The sequence below is a fragment of the Agelaius tricolor genome, unplaced genomic scaffold, assembly GCF_023055355.1.
Source record: "Agelaius tricolor isolate 1412-34295 unplaced genomic scaffold, bAgeTri1.0.p SCAF_22, whole genome shotgun sequence".
In the NCBI taxonomy this organism is placed as follows: Eukaryota; Metazoa; Chordata; class Aves; order Passeriformes; family Icteridae; genus Agelaius; species Agelaius tricolor.
In genome coordinates, this window is record NW_027269282.1 from 3,782,576 (window position 1) to 3,799,526 (window position 16,951).

General features: G+C 41.2%; 1 protein-coding gene across 3 annotated transcripts in view; it reads right to left on the reverse strand.

Annotated features, from left to right (window-relative positions):
- Window positions 1–16,951, reverse strand: part of SORCS1 (sortilin related VPS10 domain containing receptor 1) — a 260,557-nt gene that overhangs the window by 22,200 nt on the left and 221,406 nt on the right. For all 3 annotated transcript variants that reach the window (XM_071446302.1, XM_071446300.1, XM_071446301.1), the window contains exons 17-20: window positions 15,257–15,370; window positions 14,390–14,561; window positions 5,484–5,670; window positions 1,476–1,609 (exon numbers count right to left, since the gene is read on the reverse strand). In XM_071446302.1, the coding sequence (XP_071302403.1) occupies window positions 1,476–1,609; window positions 5,484–5,670; window positions 14,390–14,561; window positions 15,257–15,370 (607 nt within the window). The remainder of the gene's footprint in view (window positions 1–1,475; window positions 1,610–5,483; window positions 5,671–14,389; window positions 14,562–15,256; window positions 15,371–16,951) is intronic.

The window sequence follows — 16,951 nt, forward strand, 5'->3', positions numbered from 1 at the left end:
GGTAGCAGCCTCCTTTCCTAAATCTACTGTAAGTGCTTTATTTAAGGTGACTCAAGGGGGTTGTCACAAAACCAGCCAAATTAAGATTTCACATTTGCTGTCCCATGTTATCCTTAGATAGAGACACATCGTTTTTGTTAATTGCTAATGCTTGAGAGGACAGAGATCCCTTCAGCTGTGAACAAGTTCATCAATGAGTTGTGTCCTCCAGCAGACTCTGCCTTAACTTCTCTTTTCACTTGTTAATGACTTCTGGATGAGATCTTCAAAGCACCCAGTATTAAGTCAAACTGTTGCCATTGTAGTCTATAGTGAAACTCACGCTTCAATGAGAACAGAATTAGACCAACCCTGATCACTTAGGAGCTTAGGAGATCAGAGGGAAGGTTAAAAGGTGACAATCACAGCCTCTAAGTACCTCTAGGGGGAGATGATTGCTGATAGAACAGAGAGTTCTTTAATCTACACAAAAAGGCATAACAAGATCCAACAGCTTGAATCCCAGACTAGATAAATTCAGACTACAAACACGGTGCATGAGTTCAAAGCTCAGAATAATTAGCTGTGGGGAAATAGTTGAAGGAGATGGTCAGAAGGACAAGCAGTGCATTTTCTATCATCTGAGGAAAATTATTAATGCAAAACAACAACAACAACAACAACAAAAAGTCAGGTCCTGCCCCGGTCACAAAAAGTTAAATAATGGAGAAGGTACTGATCAAACTTTCCAATCTGAATTATACAGAAGAGAACAATGTGTGATTATGAAAGTCCCTCTTGGCTCTACAAAATCCATGACAACCTCTCCCCTCAGAAACTAATTAGGGTTTCTGGGTACTTTAGCCACAATTATATGTGAAGTAACAGTTCTAATGTCTATGCAGATTTACCAGGACTGCAAGCACAGAGGCAGCAGAATGTGATGGATGATACTCTCATATCTGAGCAGAGCCCTGGGGCAGGGAGGTGTGTTGGGAACCATTTCATACCCGTAGCACATGATAATAAGGTCCTTTTGCACATGTGGTTTAGCATAGGGTGCTTGGGCTCAGCATAGGTCAGTTCCAGATATAAAAACAGCTTCAGCTTGAAAGGTTGTTTTCCTAAAAAAGACTTCCAAAAGCCCCTACTTTTTTTCTTCTTGTTACTGAAGAAAGGAGGGCGAAGAGAAACAGTAGAAACTCTTCCAGATTTTGGTTAACTTGCTCACCTTGGATGGAATTAAGGAAGAAAGCTATTGGCACCTTGCATGAAATAGACATAAACCCTGCAGCTAAGTCACAGCCACAAACACAAAGCACTACTCACATTTCCATGTCATTACCTCCAAGGCCCATTAGTATCTCAGTATTTGATTTATAATTTTCTTGCATATGTGACTACGTAGAAGCATTCCCAGATCCCTCTCTCCCTCCCTCTTCTGTCAGAGTGCTTCTCCAGGGTTATTTTGACCTCAGTCCATCAGGAATACAAACCTCTGTGTTGTTCCCAAACCACCAGACATAAGTGAGTGTTCCCACTTGGCTTGGCCACAGCACTGCTGTGGCGTTGATCTCCTTGTTCTTCGTGGTGACAAAGGGCAGAGATAAGTGAACGTGTTCCAAGGGGCCTGCAGAAACAGAAGCAGCAAGTGAGCCCTCTCTCCATCTGAAAAGTCAACCTGGGTGGGATATCCATTGGTTTAGGGAAGAAAAGTCTTCCCTAAATCACTATGGGACATGGCAGAATGTTTGGGCTTTGTTTTCCTCTAGAGAGGAAGGCTTAAATCTGCTCCTCAGAGAACAGGAACCACCCCTGTACCTGGAGCTGAAAAACTTGGACTCTCTACTGCATGAATGTCATAAAATCAGGAGCTTATATGACTTTTACAATAGGGACAGAGCCCTGTTGTGTGAGTGTGGCCTTCACTGGGAAGACATAAGAATGTGCAGGACAAAGGGCTTCAGCAGATGTGAAGCATCTTTGCTGGAAAACTGCTATGATTTGGTGAACTTCAGCAGAAACTCTTTCTGAAGGCAGCTATTCACTGAGTGCCTGCATTTTATTGTTACCTTATACTCCCTCCTTTTCATCAATAAACTCTTTTATTTCTTCAGTATAAACAGAACATAATTCATACGACAAGTGACATTATGCCCAGGGTTACACATTTCCCATCTTCTGGAAACAGATGGGCCTTTGTTGTTAAATCTTGTTCTATAGATTATTTTTAAAATGTGTTCTGACTGTTCACTAAGAGAACAAAGCCACTGTCCTGAGTGACAGGGAAAGAAACATAAAGAAACCTCAGGTCACACGAGGACATGGGTTCCTTAAACAAATAAGGCCACATCTACACATCCTCTATCAGTGAGCTCCCCAGTGATGAGAACCACAGCATTGCATTGTTCATATGGAGTGGAGATGCACTGCTAGATGTATTTCCAGGGAGGATCTTTCAGGATACACCCCATGCATGAATCACCACTTAGACCTTGCTTTTCAGCCTAAATGAACATCATACAGGAGAAAGCATCCTGTATAACACAATAGGCAGAGTGAGGAAAAAAACCTCTCCCAAATCAGACTGCATAAACAATGCCAGAATAAGGACCAGTGTTCCTGATTTATTACCGAAATGCATTGTTCCCTGGATTGTAGACACAGCCACTGCTTAAGCTGAAGCAGCCCAATTAAGAGTTATCCATGATCATATTAACCAAAGCCTGCTATGCATGAGACAATGGCTTGTTTTGCCTTGTATAAGCAGCAGTCAACACTCTTGGAAATTCACGAGATGACACAATTTCACCCTTGTGATTTTAATGGCATCCTCCTTCTCAGATCCATTTCCACCACGACACTGTTCCTGTTTTCAGCAAGACCCTAAGGCCTGAAAAATGGCAATTTCCCCAGCTAAATGCAGTGACAACTGGAATGATGGAGCCCATGAAGAGTCTGATACTCTCCAACATTACTGCATCACTGCTCTGAACAGATGTCAGATGATCCTGCATGGCAGAGAGTGCCCAGCACCTCCGTGGACCTTCCCCACAGAGTGGCTAGGAAGGCATATGAAAGAATGGCTCAAGCAACCCAATTCTGCCTGAGCATTTTCCAGCACAGCTGGGTCAAGGAGGCTGAAACGCTGAGCTAGTATCTGGCCAGCAGATGGGGATAGCTCACTCTGGATAGGCCCTCCTGGTAGGAGACTGTTTCTCCCAGGTAAGCTTGAAGAGGATTCAAGAACATTAATTTCTGAGCTTCATGCAGGGCTATGGAGGCTATGGCCTTCATCTGTCCCAGGAAAAAGTACTGTACAAGCTCCAGAAAGCTGAAAGGGAGAAACTTCTCAAAAGGCTCACTTGCACAGGTGATGTTATTCTGAAGCATCCAGGCAATTCCATAACTAACTTTCCAAGAGAAAATTTTGACATGACAGCCAAGAGACAGGCTCTTGGCTTGAGCATTTTACATACAACAGTTTCTATTGTTCCATCCAACTCAAAATGCTCCTGCCTCACAGTAACCTGCATTTCTGGATCCCTGGAGCAACTGCAGGAAAGGCACTGCAGGAGGATGAGGAGAGCATGGGATGAAGGCTTTACTTTTATCTTTGACACCACAAGCACCAAGGTTCAGTGCCTGCAGCTTTTTCCAGCAGGAGGAGTGCTGGCCACAGGTAAGGAAGGAGCTGGAAGGCCCAGCCCTAGCTGCAGACACTCATGTATTAACCCTGTACCCAGGGATCACCCAGTTTGTAGCTGTTCCTAAAACTCCGGATGTTCAGGCTGCACATTGCTTATCTGTGGATCTTACAATACAGCATGTATGTCTATTTTAAGGACAGGTATTTTTGCAAAACTCCCCAAAGGCCAAGTTCAAACACCCCAAGGAGAATATTCAGCAGAGGGCTGAGTGACAATGCAAGCTTTGAAATAGGATTTAGAAGCTTTTGTGGATCAGGCTGTTAGACTCTGGAGGGGGCTGGATCAACTGTACATCCCTGTCCTCAGCAAGTCTCTTGCTAGCCTGAATGGCAGCATGCTCATTTTTAACCTGTTTTGCAGCCTCAAATTCTTGTCATGTAGAGAAAGGTGAGACATGTCCCTTAAAGCTGTCACTTCTCCAGGGACTCTGACACACATAATCTGGGCCTGGCTGCAATGATCACTCAGTGTTTAAATCCTGTGCTGGCATTATCTATGTAAAATACAGAAATGTACACTATCAGCTGCTAAGTCATACAAACAAATCCAAATATTGTTTATTTCTTGTACAGCTTAAACAATCAAAATGGTTCATACACCTTCAGTGTCTCAAGAGAATGATTTAGAGCAGCTGTAGACCAGAAGGACACTATGAGTGAGTGAAGGCTGGACACCTGCCAACCAAAGGTGTTTTTGAAGGGGGACATTCAGGGGGATATTTGTTCCTGCTCTAGTCCTCCTTCATAAAAATCCCATCTCCTACACTCCTGCCTCCCACTGTTCCCATCTGTAGACACAATGGTTCTCCATTAAAGAGCTGCTCTCCTACCCTGAAAAGGTAGCTGCTTTCATGCTGTGTGAACCCCAAAACTAGAGGTAAGTGTACGGAATGTGCCAAATCATCTACACAATATGTGGAGTAAGTTTGGTAGGTGGCAAATAACATTTCTGTAAATGTAACTTCAGGTTTTGGAATTTCCTTTTTTTCTTAGTAAATCTGGCACAGAGGCACACAGTGAAAACATAAATAACAAACAAAAAACCCCACTGTATAAAGAAAATTATGGCCCCAAACAAAATCCGTTAAGAATGTTACAAAATTTTGATAAATAGATTGACTCTTTGGGTTCATAGGTTCATAACCATGTGCTAGAATAAATATGAAAGGATACAATGTTCCTTTTATCCAAGAACTTGGGATACATTTCAGTTGTAAATCAGACACATATGAAGTATGAAAAGGTTAAAAAGGATAGCAGAAAAGCAACGTGAGGATATTTTTTTTTTTTTGGCAGTACTATTTAATACAAAGATTTTGGTTCCTATGACAACAGAAACACTGAAAAGCACTGGTTTCCATCCCAGAGGTGGGTGTGTTTCATTAGAGAGCAAAACATGCTCAAAGTAAAATTCAAAGCTTTTAAAAGTCATTATAAAGATCCCTGGGTGTCTTTGTTGTTCTGGAAGTGTAAGCTTGATAATGAAAGTGCATTTCAGAAAGGGCTGGACAGTCCTTTGAGGTGTCCCAAATTAGACTATCCAAAACTAGAGGTAAAACATGATTAAAAAAGCAAAAGTTATTGATTAGATTCAATAATCTTAGCGGTCTTTTCCAACCTTAACGAATCAATGTTTCCTCTCAGTCTGGAATCAACAGTCTGTCGGAGGACACGTGAACGCTCATCATTTCCCACCACTCTGGACCCAGCTGCCAAATTCCAAACGTCACCTCTAGCTCCAAAAATTAATTCTAAAAGAAAACCAGCAGCTATCAAGAGGCATGAAGATACATACATGTTACATGAAGGTAGAGGACAGCGCTGTCAGAGCCCAGGCTGTTTTCCACCAGCACGGTCACCCGGAATATGCCCACATTCTGGTAGATGTGCTTGATCCCATCCTCTGTAGAGCTGAGGTTGGCATATGACACAGCGATGCCATCTCCAAAATCCACCTGGATGAGGGATCTCTGGAGGTCTCCCTGTGGTGGAAGAGAAAGGATCAAAACAGACTCTGTGTTGCTTTTGAGAGACGGGATCAGTGGGGTGAGTGAGAGCAACCAGAAAATACTAACGAGGTCGGATGTACCAGAGGAACAGCCTGCACTGACCTGTCAAACAGCCATGGCTGCTAAAGATCCCTCCCTTTCATGTGAGATGCAGCATCTTGCCTTACCTTTGAACATCCTCACCCCCCAGGAAATCCCCCTGTGGCTCTGCATGGTGCTCATGCTGCCTGTGCTCACCCTTGCTGGCTACTGCTGTGGAGCACCTCTCCAGCCGGGTGCACTGAAGCAATGGGCACTACCTGGAATGATGGAAAATTAATAGCTGATCATTAATAACCTTTCAAAAAATTGGCTGAAAGGACATTTCATTTACTTTGGGTTTGTTTCCTCTTCCTTTTCTTTCTTCCTTTTTCTCCCTTTTTTCTTTTGACAGAGAGACAGTCCTCTGGATGCCCAATTTCCCTTCTGGAATGAAAGGTACCTGTGTGAATGGATGGCATCAGGCAGGTATCCACAACAGAAAGAGAAGTGAGTGTATGTGACTATAAGAGGAAATTGTAACAGAACTTTTCTATTCCTCATGTTCCCTCAGTCTTTTTATAACTTGTTGTGAAGGCAGAAATAGTGGAGGCTTGCCTGAATGGAAAGCAAAAAGAGCAGAGCTATACCTGATGGTGGCAAGAGCAACAAATTTTCCCAGATGCTTTCTTTTAATAGACTAAAGTTGTTTTTACACTGCCCTGGCACCCTGCTGGAAGCTCTGTTGCTTCCAAATAGATGAGACAAAAATAACTCTGTTGCTCTGTTGTGGAGAATCCCAAACTGAAGTTGTGGCAGGGGAAATGGTGTGAAGAACAGAGTTCTGTCCTTTGTTTAGTTGAGTTATTAGAAAGATGTGCAGATTCAAACATGATGCAGTGCTCTGGGCACTCGTGTCTGTTTGACTGAGCCAACAGAAGCTACCAAATGGGATTTGCTTCCACAGCCAGAAGTGAACACACATGACCTCTGAACATCTTTCAGAGGAGGACTATTATCTCAAGTCCAGTGCAGGACTCAGACCAAATACAGAGATCTCTGAAGTACCCTTCAATGCTCTCCAATGCCTCCAGGTCCATCATTATTAGGGTTTTAGTTGTCTTTTCTTACTCAAAAGGAGATGATGTCTATGAATATGTCTTTGAAAAGCTTTTCACATGGTTAAAACTGTGCCACCATAGCGACTCTGCTGGATTTACCAGCTCTGAGGATATTCAAGGCCGTGCAGTTGAACGTTGTTTCAGGCTGTGGAATATTCCTCCACATATCTGAGGTAGCAGCAGAAGATGAAAAGGGTGACAGAATAGCCTCATTTCTGCAACTGTCAAAATTTTGTTCTAATGAAACTTTTTCTCCTCTTGTCTTTATTTTGTCCATAGCCATGAAACTCATGCTGCCTACAGGTGTATCCAGGGAAAGGAGCCATTTCTAAGGTGTGCAAGATTTAGATTTCAATTCCTAGGTAGAGAAGATGCTGACAGAAACAACTGAAAATTTAATTAGAGAAAAACTTCAGCTGCTGTTCCCCCAGTCTTTTTTTATTTGTTTTGGCCTTTCCTGTTTTAAAACCCTTTGAACTGGAAACACATTTTCCAGTCAGTAAGATCCAGACTGCAGGACTCCTCTGAAAATGCCACATTTTGGAAATCTGACATTAAAAATTCTAGCTTAGGAAATGGGAGAGAAAAGTCAGGAAAACAAAGAGACTGTGTTTTGACTTGTTCTAATATTTTATCTGTGCCAGGTAAGAGCACAGGCAGAGTAAGACAGGAAGAGAAAGCAGATGAGCCAAAATCCAAACATTTCCCACATAGCCCACACCTGATTTAAACCAACCCAACTGTCACTGTCTCTTGTCTCCAGCATCTCTCCAGAGCCACTGGCAAGAGCTTGCTTTAACAAGAGAAGTTTTGTTCTGCAACAATTTGATGCCTATCCATACATCTTGCAAAAACTCCTCCTGTTGCTTTTTTCGGCTTCTCCTTTTTATTTTGTCAAGCTCAGTACTCCACAATAGGATTTTTCTGAAGCTTTTAGCCCAAATTAGGCAGATGCAAAACTCCCTGCATTACTTGCAGGAGACAGACACTGCTGCTGCTGGAGTGTTTTCATGGATTAATTAATTGTGTCTTCTTTAGATTAACCCCTTTCTCTGCAGTCTTGATAAAGGCTTTTGTGCAGCTAAAGGTTTAAACATATGCTGAGCTTTAAGAACTTTTAGCCTGAAAAGAAGCCCTCATAACTAAAAACAAGTTTGCCAAGGCCCCATATTAAACCCTTTACCTACCTAGACAACATTAGTTACTAAAATGTAAATCAGAAATTGACTATTTTCTAAGGTATTTCTCATTAAATGTCCAGGTTTTTTTTTCAAGCATATACAAAATATTCTTCTCTCCCTCCTTCCTGGTCCTGCCTCCTAAGCCAAGTGCACCTTTTTCCTGCATCTTGAGTGTACACAAGACCTGGACATTACCAAAAAACTCTGGGAAGCTTCCTGCCTCAGGGTATATCAAGAAACATCCCATACAGTTTGCAATAAAATTTTTATATTTTGATTACTTTTATGCATCTCTCAATATTTTGGTGGATGTGAAATAGGAGACCCACCTAGCAGGATTCTCTCAAACACACCACTGTAATCTTGCCCTGAAAGTTGTAATAATGCATTTTCCTTATTGACTTTGAGTATTTGTATCTAAATATTAAAAAATGGAACAAAGCTCAAGATGTATAATTTTGGTTCCCATGTTTCAGATTTCATTTTTAAGTCTTTAATTATGCACCGACTTCTGTGTCTTCCTTAGAGATGTTGACAATAGATTTAATTATCCTTTGCAAGAAACAGATACGGCTGCTGTTGGAGGTTTTCATGGATTAATTCATTGTGCTTTCTTTAGATTAACCCCTTTCCCTCTTTGGCATGTTCCTGTCACCAAAAGAAATCATTTATCAAGGATATTTTTACTGGAACTAAATATCTACACATGGCATACATTTAATCTAGATCTGTTTAAAGTATATTCTTAATTTTTAGCAGATACTCAGATCCAATTTGATCAAGAACTTAAAAACATGCTTTCCTGTGCAAATCCCTGCTTTCAGAGAGATGGCTTTAATTTTTCAAATCAGAAACCGAACAGAAAGGTGCCTTTTAGTAGGGCAAATAGCTTGATACTTTTCACATGTACTTCTTTTTCAATACCAAATAGTGAATTGTACTGATCACATAATTCATCCTGACTGCCAGTTGTGGCAGCTCAACTCAGCTATGAGCTCTTTTTACAGTACTAGATCTTCTGTGCCCCACAGGAATCAATAACAGCTTCTCAGGATTATGCAGAATAATTCAACTTGAGGGACTGGAAGTGCATTACAAGACTGTAGTGCTGCGTGTCATTAGGAAGGCAAGGTCCACTTTCATACATTTTCATGGAATTTCAACAATGAATTTAAAAATGCATGAAAGGCTCTGATTTCTCCCAACCAGCTTGTCCTCATCAGAAAATGCAATTATAATTCAGATGACAGTGGTACAGGGGAGGGTACATTCTGTGTTATTTGTGTGTTATTACAGGAGTAATAACGATACGATAAACGTATCGCTATCTTAAGATAAACAGCCGTGATTCAGCATGTGCATTGAAAGTTAGGATGAAGGTTTCATATTGCTGTAATCATTGCTAACAAACTTGTGATATCAAAAGAGGGAACACAGTGGGATACCATCAAAAAAAAAAATACAGACTATGCTTTTAATTACTACAAGCTTTGCATCTTTAATTTGAGTACATCAACAATCGAAACAATCCTAATGCTAAGCTCATCTCCAGATACTTCAGCTGAGGTGAATACTGAATTGCACCAAACAATAGTGCTGAGGTGGGAAATGTTAATGGCACTGTGCCCCCAGCAGGATCCCCAAGCTCATTAAATGTACCCAAGGCACAGTGTACCTTGTACAGCCATGTATCAACATTGTCATTACAGAGAGCCACAGCACTCTTTAGGAAATTCAGGGCTTCATTTGTATGTTCACATGGTAGGAGAGAGTCCTCTGGATTCATGAGCAATCACTACACAAATGCAAGGCATGAGGGGTATGAGGCAGAAGGGAATAAAACATCAGAAAGTTTAAGTTTCTTGCTCAAGGTCATGCAGAAGGAGCTCAGAGTGCGGTTCAGGAATGAGTTCAGATTGCCTGAATTGTAGCCTGTGGCCTGAAGTGTAGGAACAAATTAGCTTTCCCCACACATTAGTCTAATCCAAACATCACACAGCAGCAGCAAGCAGTTAAAAGCAAGCCAAAACCTACTCCCAGTGGAGTGACTTTGCCAAGTGAGAACTGAGGCAGACTGGAATGTCAAAGATTTTTTGCTGTCATTTTATCAAGATAAAAAATAAATTAGAGGAGGCAGTTTCTCTGTGAATTATCTGTAATGAAACAGTCAAAGCCCTGAACCTTCCTGTCCTGAATGTCTTTACCATCCATTTCCTCAGCAAAGATGTGTGAGCAATGGGATGAAACAAGTTTGAAAGGCATTGTGCTGAGCAGCATTGCTCTGGAGGCTGCAGCTTTCAGGGTCTCTGCTGAAGCAGCACAGCAGCACAAGTGTCTGATGTTCACACACATAACTCCAGCACACAAATAACAATTGTGGTTGTGACAGGCAAGAGACCTACATCACCATGTGATCAGGAAGGCACACAGAAACAACACACACTTAATAAAATCCCTCTGTTTTCTACAACAGAGAAGCAAAACATGTCAAGGATATTGGGTTGAACAAGTTAAGTAGGAAAAGTGCCTTTGTAACTTCGCAGTTTGGATTTCTTTGGTTGCTGTCCAAAAACAAAGCAAGGATTCAGCCTTTTAGGGAGATAAACAACTCTTGTTGAATGCTGCAGTGTGAGAGGTACCAGCCCTGAGCCTCTGCATGTAGCCCAGGCCAGGGAAAAGGATTTACCTTTAAACTGGCAGCATGTTTAGGCAATGAAAAATTTGCTTTTAAGCATAGCTAATTGTCTCATGTGCTGTCACACAATGACAAAAATGCTGTTGGTATTCTGCTTATCTCATGGAAATGTAAGAACAAAATTCCCAGCTTAAGTATGATGCCTTGCTTATTAAACACTTCCAAAATACTTCATAAAATGCAATACCTGATAGTTAGTAAAGGCAATATTGATGATTCCTGGCTATTGTCACCCACTAAAAATACCATGATGATTATACCCAGATTAACTGGACAAATAACTTGGCCAAACCTTTCCAATAATGGGACCATAAATATTAAGTGCAAGGTGACCTTGCAAGCAATTTAGTAATTCTAAAAGGTGACAGGTGACTTAGATCACTTTTGAAAGAATTCTTTAAATCATCTTCAGATGATTTAAATATGACCTGTTGGTTGGGTTCACTTTTAATGTTATTTATATGCTGCCAGATATAAATGCTTCACAGGAAAATGTCATGTGAGTGAGGGTTAGAGAAAATGGGCCAGAATCCCAGCTCAGAAATCAGCAATGCTCAGTGTGTTCTTGGGTTTGGTTCCTGCCCTCCCTCCACTTGCACAGACTTCAGTGATGATTTTTGTGTCTTCTTCAATAGCAGAACACTTCTGAACACCTTGTCCTTGCTTCTCTTGAGGCATCTTTTGCTCACATTATGTTTTTGTCAGAATGCACAGTCGTGGCTCTCAGCATCACCACAGGCACAACCAGGCTCTACAAGGAACCACTGTGCTGTGGTTCCTGCCCCTGAATCCCACACCTGAGTGAAAACATCAGCTTTTTACTGCTGCCATTTGTCTCTCCCTGCCCTCTTAGCAATCTGCTCCACTACAGAGACACAGTGAATTTTCAGGGCCTCCAGTGAACCTGCTTCTGTAGTTTGTCTTCTTTTGAAACCCATGTGGATTCCTAGATGGAGCAGAAAGCCCTAGAAAGATAACAAGAGTACAAATCTCAAACAGACTCTTGTACCTTGGCTCACCAGCTTCTCTTTTCTTTATTTTTTCCCCTTTTCCTGCAGATCAAGTGGAACATGGACATGAAAAAAGAGAGCCAGGAGGCTGCAGTGTATGAAACAGCTCTGCAGATTTGAAGGCTTCAAACAAACTGTCTCAGAGGGATACAGGAGATGTTAAGATGCAAAAGAAAAGGCCATTGCTTTTTTACACTCTGAAAGATATCAGCTGTCACTCACACTAAAGGAGGAGTCCTCACCAGGGTGTAGCACTCTAAAATACTGCCCACCACTCCAGGGGGCAAGGGTTGAATAGAACACACTTTTTTCACATGCTGTTGCAGGAAAATATGGTCTAGGTGACATATCCAGCCCTTTTTAACTTTCCTGATCTCTTCCCCTCAGCAAAAATGGAGTGGCACAGATTTTTTGGATACTGATCATCCTGGATTGTACTGTGCTATGCACCTGTGCAGGGCAGAACTGAATAGAAATTGGCAAATACTTGTCTTGTGATACTTCTGCCTTGTATGCAAGGGAAAGGAACTTCCCTTTGAGAAGCAGGGTTGGATTAAACAACCTCCAGAGATCCCTTTCAACCTCAATTATTCTGTGAAATCAATATCCATTTTATAAAAGGATACTTGTTCTTTTGATGGGCTGTTTAACTTTCCTAGTGAGTGGTGGATTTTTTGTCACTGAAACAGTTAAATTGGTGAATGGTTTAGTCTACACACAGTTCTGTTGCTTCAACTACATTTTATTCCCCTACAGCTTGCACATAAGTGGGCAAATATTCCTGTTTGTTGAATACTTCTTTTGTTGTAACACCCACATAAAGTCATTGCTAGACAGGGTAAAATTTGCCCAAAGGTTTTGTTGGTTGCTCTTTAAGTTGACAAATCTAGGAGCAGGAGGTCAAGATTCATCTAACAGGAAGAGTAATTGGAAAGGCTGGAGGCTGATCAATACTGTTTCAGCCCTCAGAGCAATTCCTAACCTCTTCCTTATCAGATGCACTGGAAGAAGAGCTCCCTTTAGATCTCCTCAGAACTGACTCACTCACTTATCAAAACATCTGTTCTGTACTCCTTGACACCCAGCATGAGAGAGGCACCATCTCATGCTGGAGAAGGTGTTCCTTCCAGACTCTGGTGCACACTGAAGCAGAGCTGCCAGAAAAGATCAGAATGAACAAAAGAGAGAGAACAATGCACAGCAGCTCCCTGTATGACAGAGTGGTCAAAGTTCTTTTACATGATATGTGAGCTGAAGCACTCACAGAAGAAAGAGCAGGACATTTGTCCTGAGTCTCCCACACTGTGGGTAATTGTCTCTCCCTCTGACTATTGGCATAACTCTTTGATAGTTTTGTGACTGACTATTCAGATTATCCATCTCCTTCTCCCAGTCTGTTTTAAAACTTTGCTCAGAAGAGAAGGGTGATGGAAAGTGCACTTTTTTCCTCTTTTTTTTTTTAAAGCCTGGAGACTGACTCTTGTTTTAGACCCTTTCCTTTTCATCTTTAAATGCAGAAATCAATAACTTAACCAGATGAAATTATATGTTCACACTGTAACAGCACAAGAGTAGCAATGCTGTATGACTGTCAGTACTGAAACAGAGTGACCATATTTTGGAGAAAATAAACATTCAGGTCAAAAACTGCTTTGGGTTAGGTATGATGTATCATATGGTATTGCCTTTACAAATCACAACATCAGTTTGCTGGGGAAAGCATCAATAATAGAGATGTAAAAAAATTTCTTTCCTCAGACATGACATTTACTATGGAGAGGGTGAGAAGTAATTTCCTTGAATACTCCAAATTATACACTAAACTAAAAAGGGATGCACATTGTCCCTTGAATACTCTAAACTATAAAGGGATGTACATTGTCCCTTGGTATTAAAGCATACTTGTTTTAGGATTTATTGGCCAGTAAGAGAGGAAAAGGGGTAGAAGTTTAAAGAAATCAAATTAGATTATGGAAAAAGAGAAAACTTCTTTGTGAATGTTCCTGCTTGTGCACCTGCAATTAAACACAGACAGAGAAGTGCTGAAAAGAAGAAAGAGTTGAAAAGATTTAAATACCTTTTTCTATGGATTCAGGAATGGAGAGAGCGGAACAATGAAATACCAAGTTAAGTTACAGATATAATAAAAACACAGATCAGAGCCCAAATCAGCTTCACAATAGCAATGAATTTCAGACTTAAACCTGCTGAGGACATCTTGAGATTTCACCCATAAATGCCTAAACAATATGTACCGATTTGTGTGATGGGGACCCAGCTGCACATGTACTATTTGTCATCTTTGGTTTAAAGCCAGTGGAAAACAAATATGTAAATTCAGTTTCAAAAACCAGCAGGAAGCAAAAAACACAATTAAGGATGGGGGATCAGAATTCAAACCTGCAGTCTTCAGCTCTCCTGTGAAATTCCCAAACTAAACCCATTCCCAGGTTTTATCAACTTCTCCCAGACATTACCCTGGGCACCACAATGACACCCCTTTCATCTCCATATATTTTGGAGCAAACTCCACCCAGCTACATCCCGGCCGTGACTGACTTCATACCATCCTGCCTTGCAAACGTTTTTATACCACCCTCTTTGCAAACTTCTCCTGGCGTGATTCCCACTCAGATACACCCAGGGTGAATGTCCCACGGATCCCACCTCCTCCAGCTGCACCAGGAAGGTGACGTTGTGGCCCTGCTGGGCCGTGAGGCGGCCGTCGGCCGTGAGGATGCGCAGCCCCTGCGGAGGTTTGCCCGGGCACTGCTGGGGCTTGGCCGTGTAGCGCTCCCGCACCCCGTCCGTGCAGTTGTTGGAAACAACCTTCCGGTACCTGCCAAGGGAGACAGAGTGTGGGAACCCAGGGAATATTTCCCTGTCTGCTCTGCCGTGCCCTGACCCCCAGGGGAACACTGACTTTGACCCTCACTCATGGAGAAAGTTTCCTAAGCTTCAAGACAGACTAGAATCCACTAGAGTGTGAAGTAGATTGTAGAGAGTAGTGTAGGTGTATCACTTAGGTGGGAAATTTAGGTTTTGGGTACAATGTACAGTGTACAAACCCTCCAAACACAGCTTGGATTGCTTTGTTTGCTTTAATCACTTGTATCATAAATGAAGTCTGCCAGGATCTTAACTTAAACTACATCTTCCATTGCCTCCCTAGAGGGCCAAAGAACAGTCAGCATTCAGGCTAGCTGCCCATCTATTACTTCACTTCACATGGACATGACTTTCTCTCTCTCTGATCTCACAGGATTTTAAGGGAAGTCTTTCCAGAAACATTAATGATTTGACCTTACAGTCTCCCCCCAGTTTTTTATTTTAAGGCATCATCTTCCAGAGAAAAACCTGGGCCATACATGATGGAGATCTGGAGTGACAGATGTGCAACCCAGCAAAGGTGGTGATGAAAGTGTCCTAAGGGCTTCAGCCAGCTTTGGCACATCTACAGGTATAATCTGTAGTTGTCATTGGAATAAATCCATATGGGTGCTCTAGCTAAGTAAAGCCTGGTGAGCCACTTACCCAGTGCTGTTGAGGTAACTCTGTCCAAGGCTGCAGTCTTTTGACAAGGAAGATGGGTTATACCAGAATGCTGGTAAACATTGGCCATTGCTGTGGCGTTCATATCCATAATCACTGTTGTGACATTAAAAGAAACCATCATATAAAGCCCCAAAAGAACAAACACGGTATTAGCTCATGCTCTCTACTGTTAATATAAGTTTTGATTTTCCCCTGTCTGTTTACTAGGATTTCTGATTTTATTTTCACTGACAGAACAGACTCTTCATTCCACTTCAGTTTTTAATTGGGGTGGTTATCTTGCATAAATCCCAGTATAAAAAAGAAGAACCAGAGCAGGTAATTTAAGAGTATTGCATCAACTGTTCTCTCTTCACAGACTAACAGTACCTCTCAGAATCAAATCTAGGCTCAAATATAAAAAAACTAAAACCAAACCAAACAAACAAACCCCCAACAAACAAACAACTCCCCCCCCCCCAAAACCCCAGAAATCTAAGCTAAGTTAAATCACCACTGTCTCAGTCATGTCTTAGAAAAGTAAAGGGCTAAAAAGCTAATTGCATTTGGAAACAATATCACACAGGATGCAGAGGAAAATTTACAGCTCTGAGAGAGCTCTTGCCTGAAGACATTAACAGCATATTTGGTAATGGGAAGGAATTTTGTGATCTTCGATTTTCTTTTTGTTTGGACGAGGAAATGCTACTAAAAAAATCACGTTAGAAACAACGAGTCAAACTTTAATCTTTTGTCACAATTTGAGCTTAGCTATGACTAAATTTGCTTTGGTTTCACTAAAAACATTTCAAATTGTTCCTGATTCCAAATAAACAAAGACTCTATAAAAAATGTTATTGCAGGGAAAAAAAAAATCCAACTAACAGAAAATCTTTTATCAGTATTCCATTCACATGTGGGTTTACTTTCCAGCTGTTGAGTAATGAGGAATGCTTGGTTGGATAATCATTCTTATTCCTTTCACTAAGCCTTCTCCATAGTTCATAATGGAGCAGTAATGGGATGTTGTTTCTGAGAACTGCTATACAGAGTCCACAAAATCCATTCCAATATTCCAGTTGCAACACAATCCTTGATCTTAAAATGGCACTTTTCTGCAAAGTATTTTTTACTTATTATCTTTAATGCCTTGGTACCAAGTAGCCTGATTTTCCAAGAGAAGAGGAGTAGGGCAGTGTTAGATTATGTGATTAAGGGTTCATATTTGTATATGTATGTAAAGAAGCACAGAGAAAAAACAGGAGATGGAAGAATCCCCATCAACCTGATCAGAGTTAGTGGAGCCCCTGCTCCACCTCCTGCCAGAGCTGCCACAAAGAGCCATCAGTCCATGGCCAGGGTGAGACCTACAAGATCATCAATAAGAGAGATATTTATATAAAAATATTAACAATAAGAAGAGTGTTTAACTTAATGAAGACTTTGTTCACGTGTCTTGAAAAAGTATAATGACTTAAAAATAAAATGCAGTGAGTGACTAGTAAACAATGTTAAGAAACTTGCTACCAGTCTAAGATACAAGACAAAGAAGGAAAAAAGGAGAAAATGTTTTGACTTATCTTTGTTAAGTACTTTGTAGTGGTTATCAAGAAAAGACATAGAAAATAACTCAGTCACCACATTTTAATTCTGCTTAACTTTTTTCTTCTGGATAAAGAAAGAATTGTTTTGAGG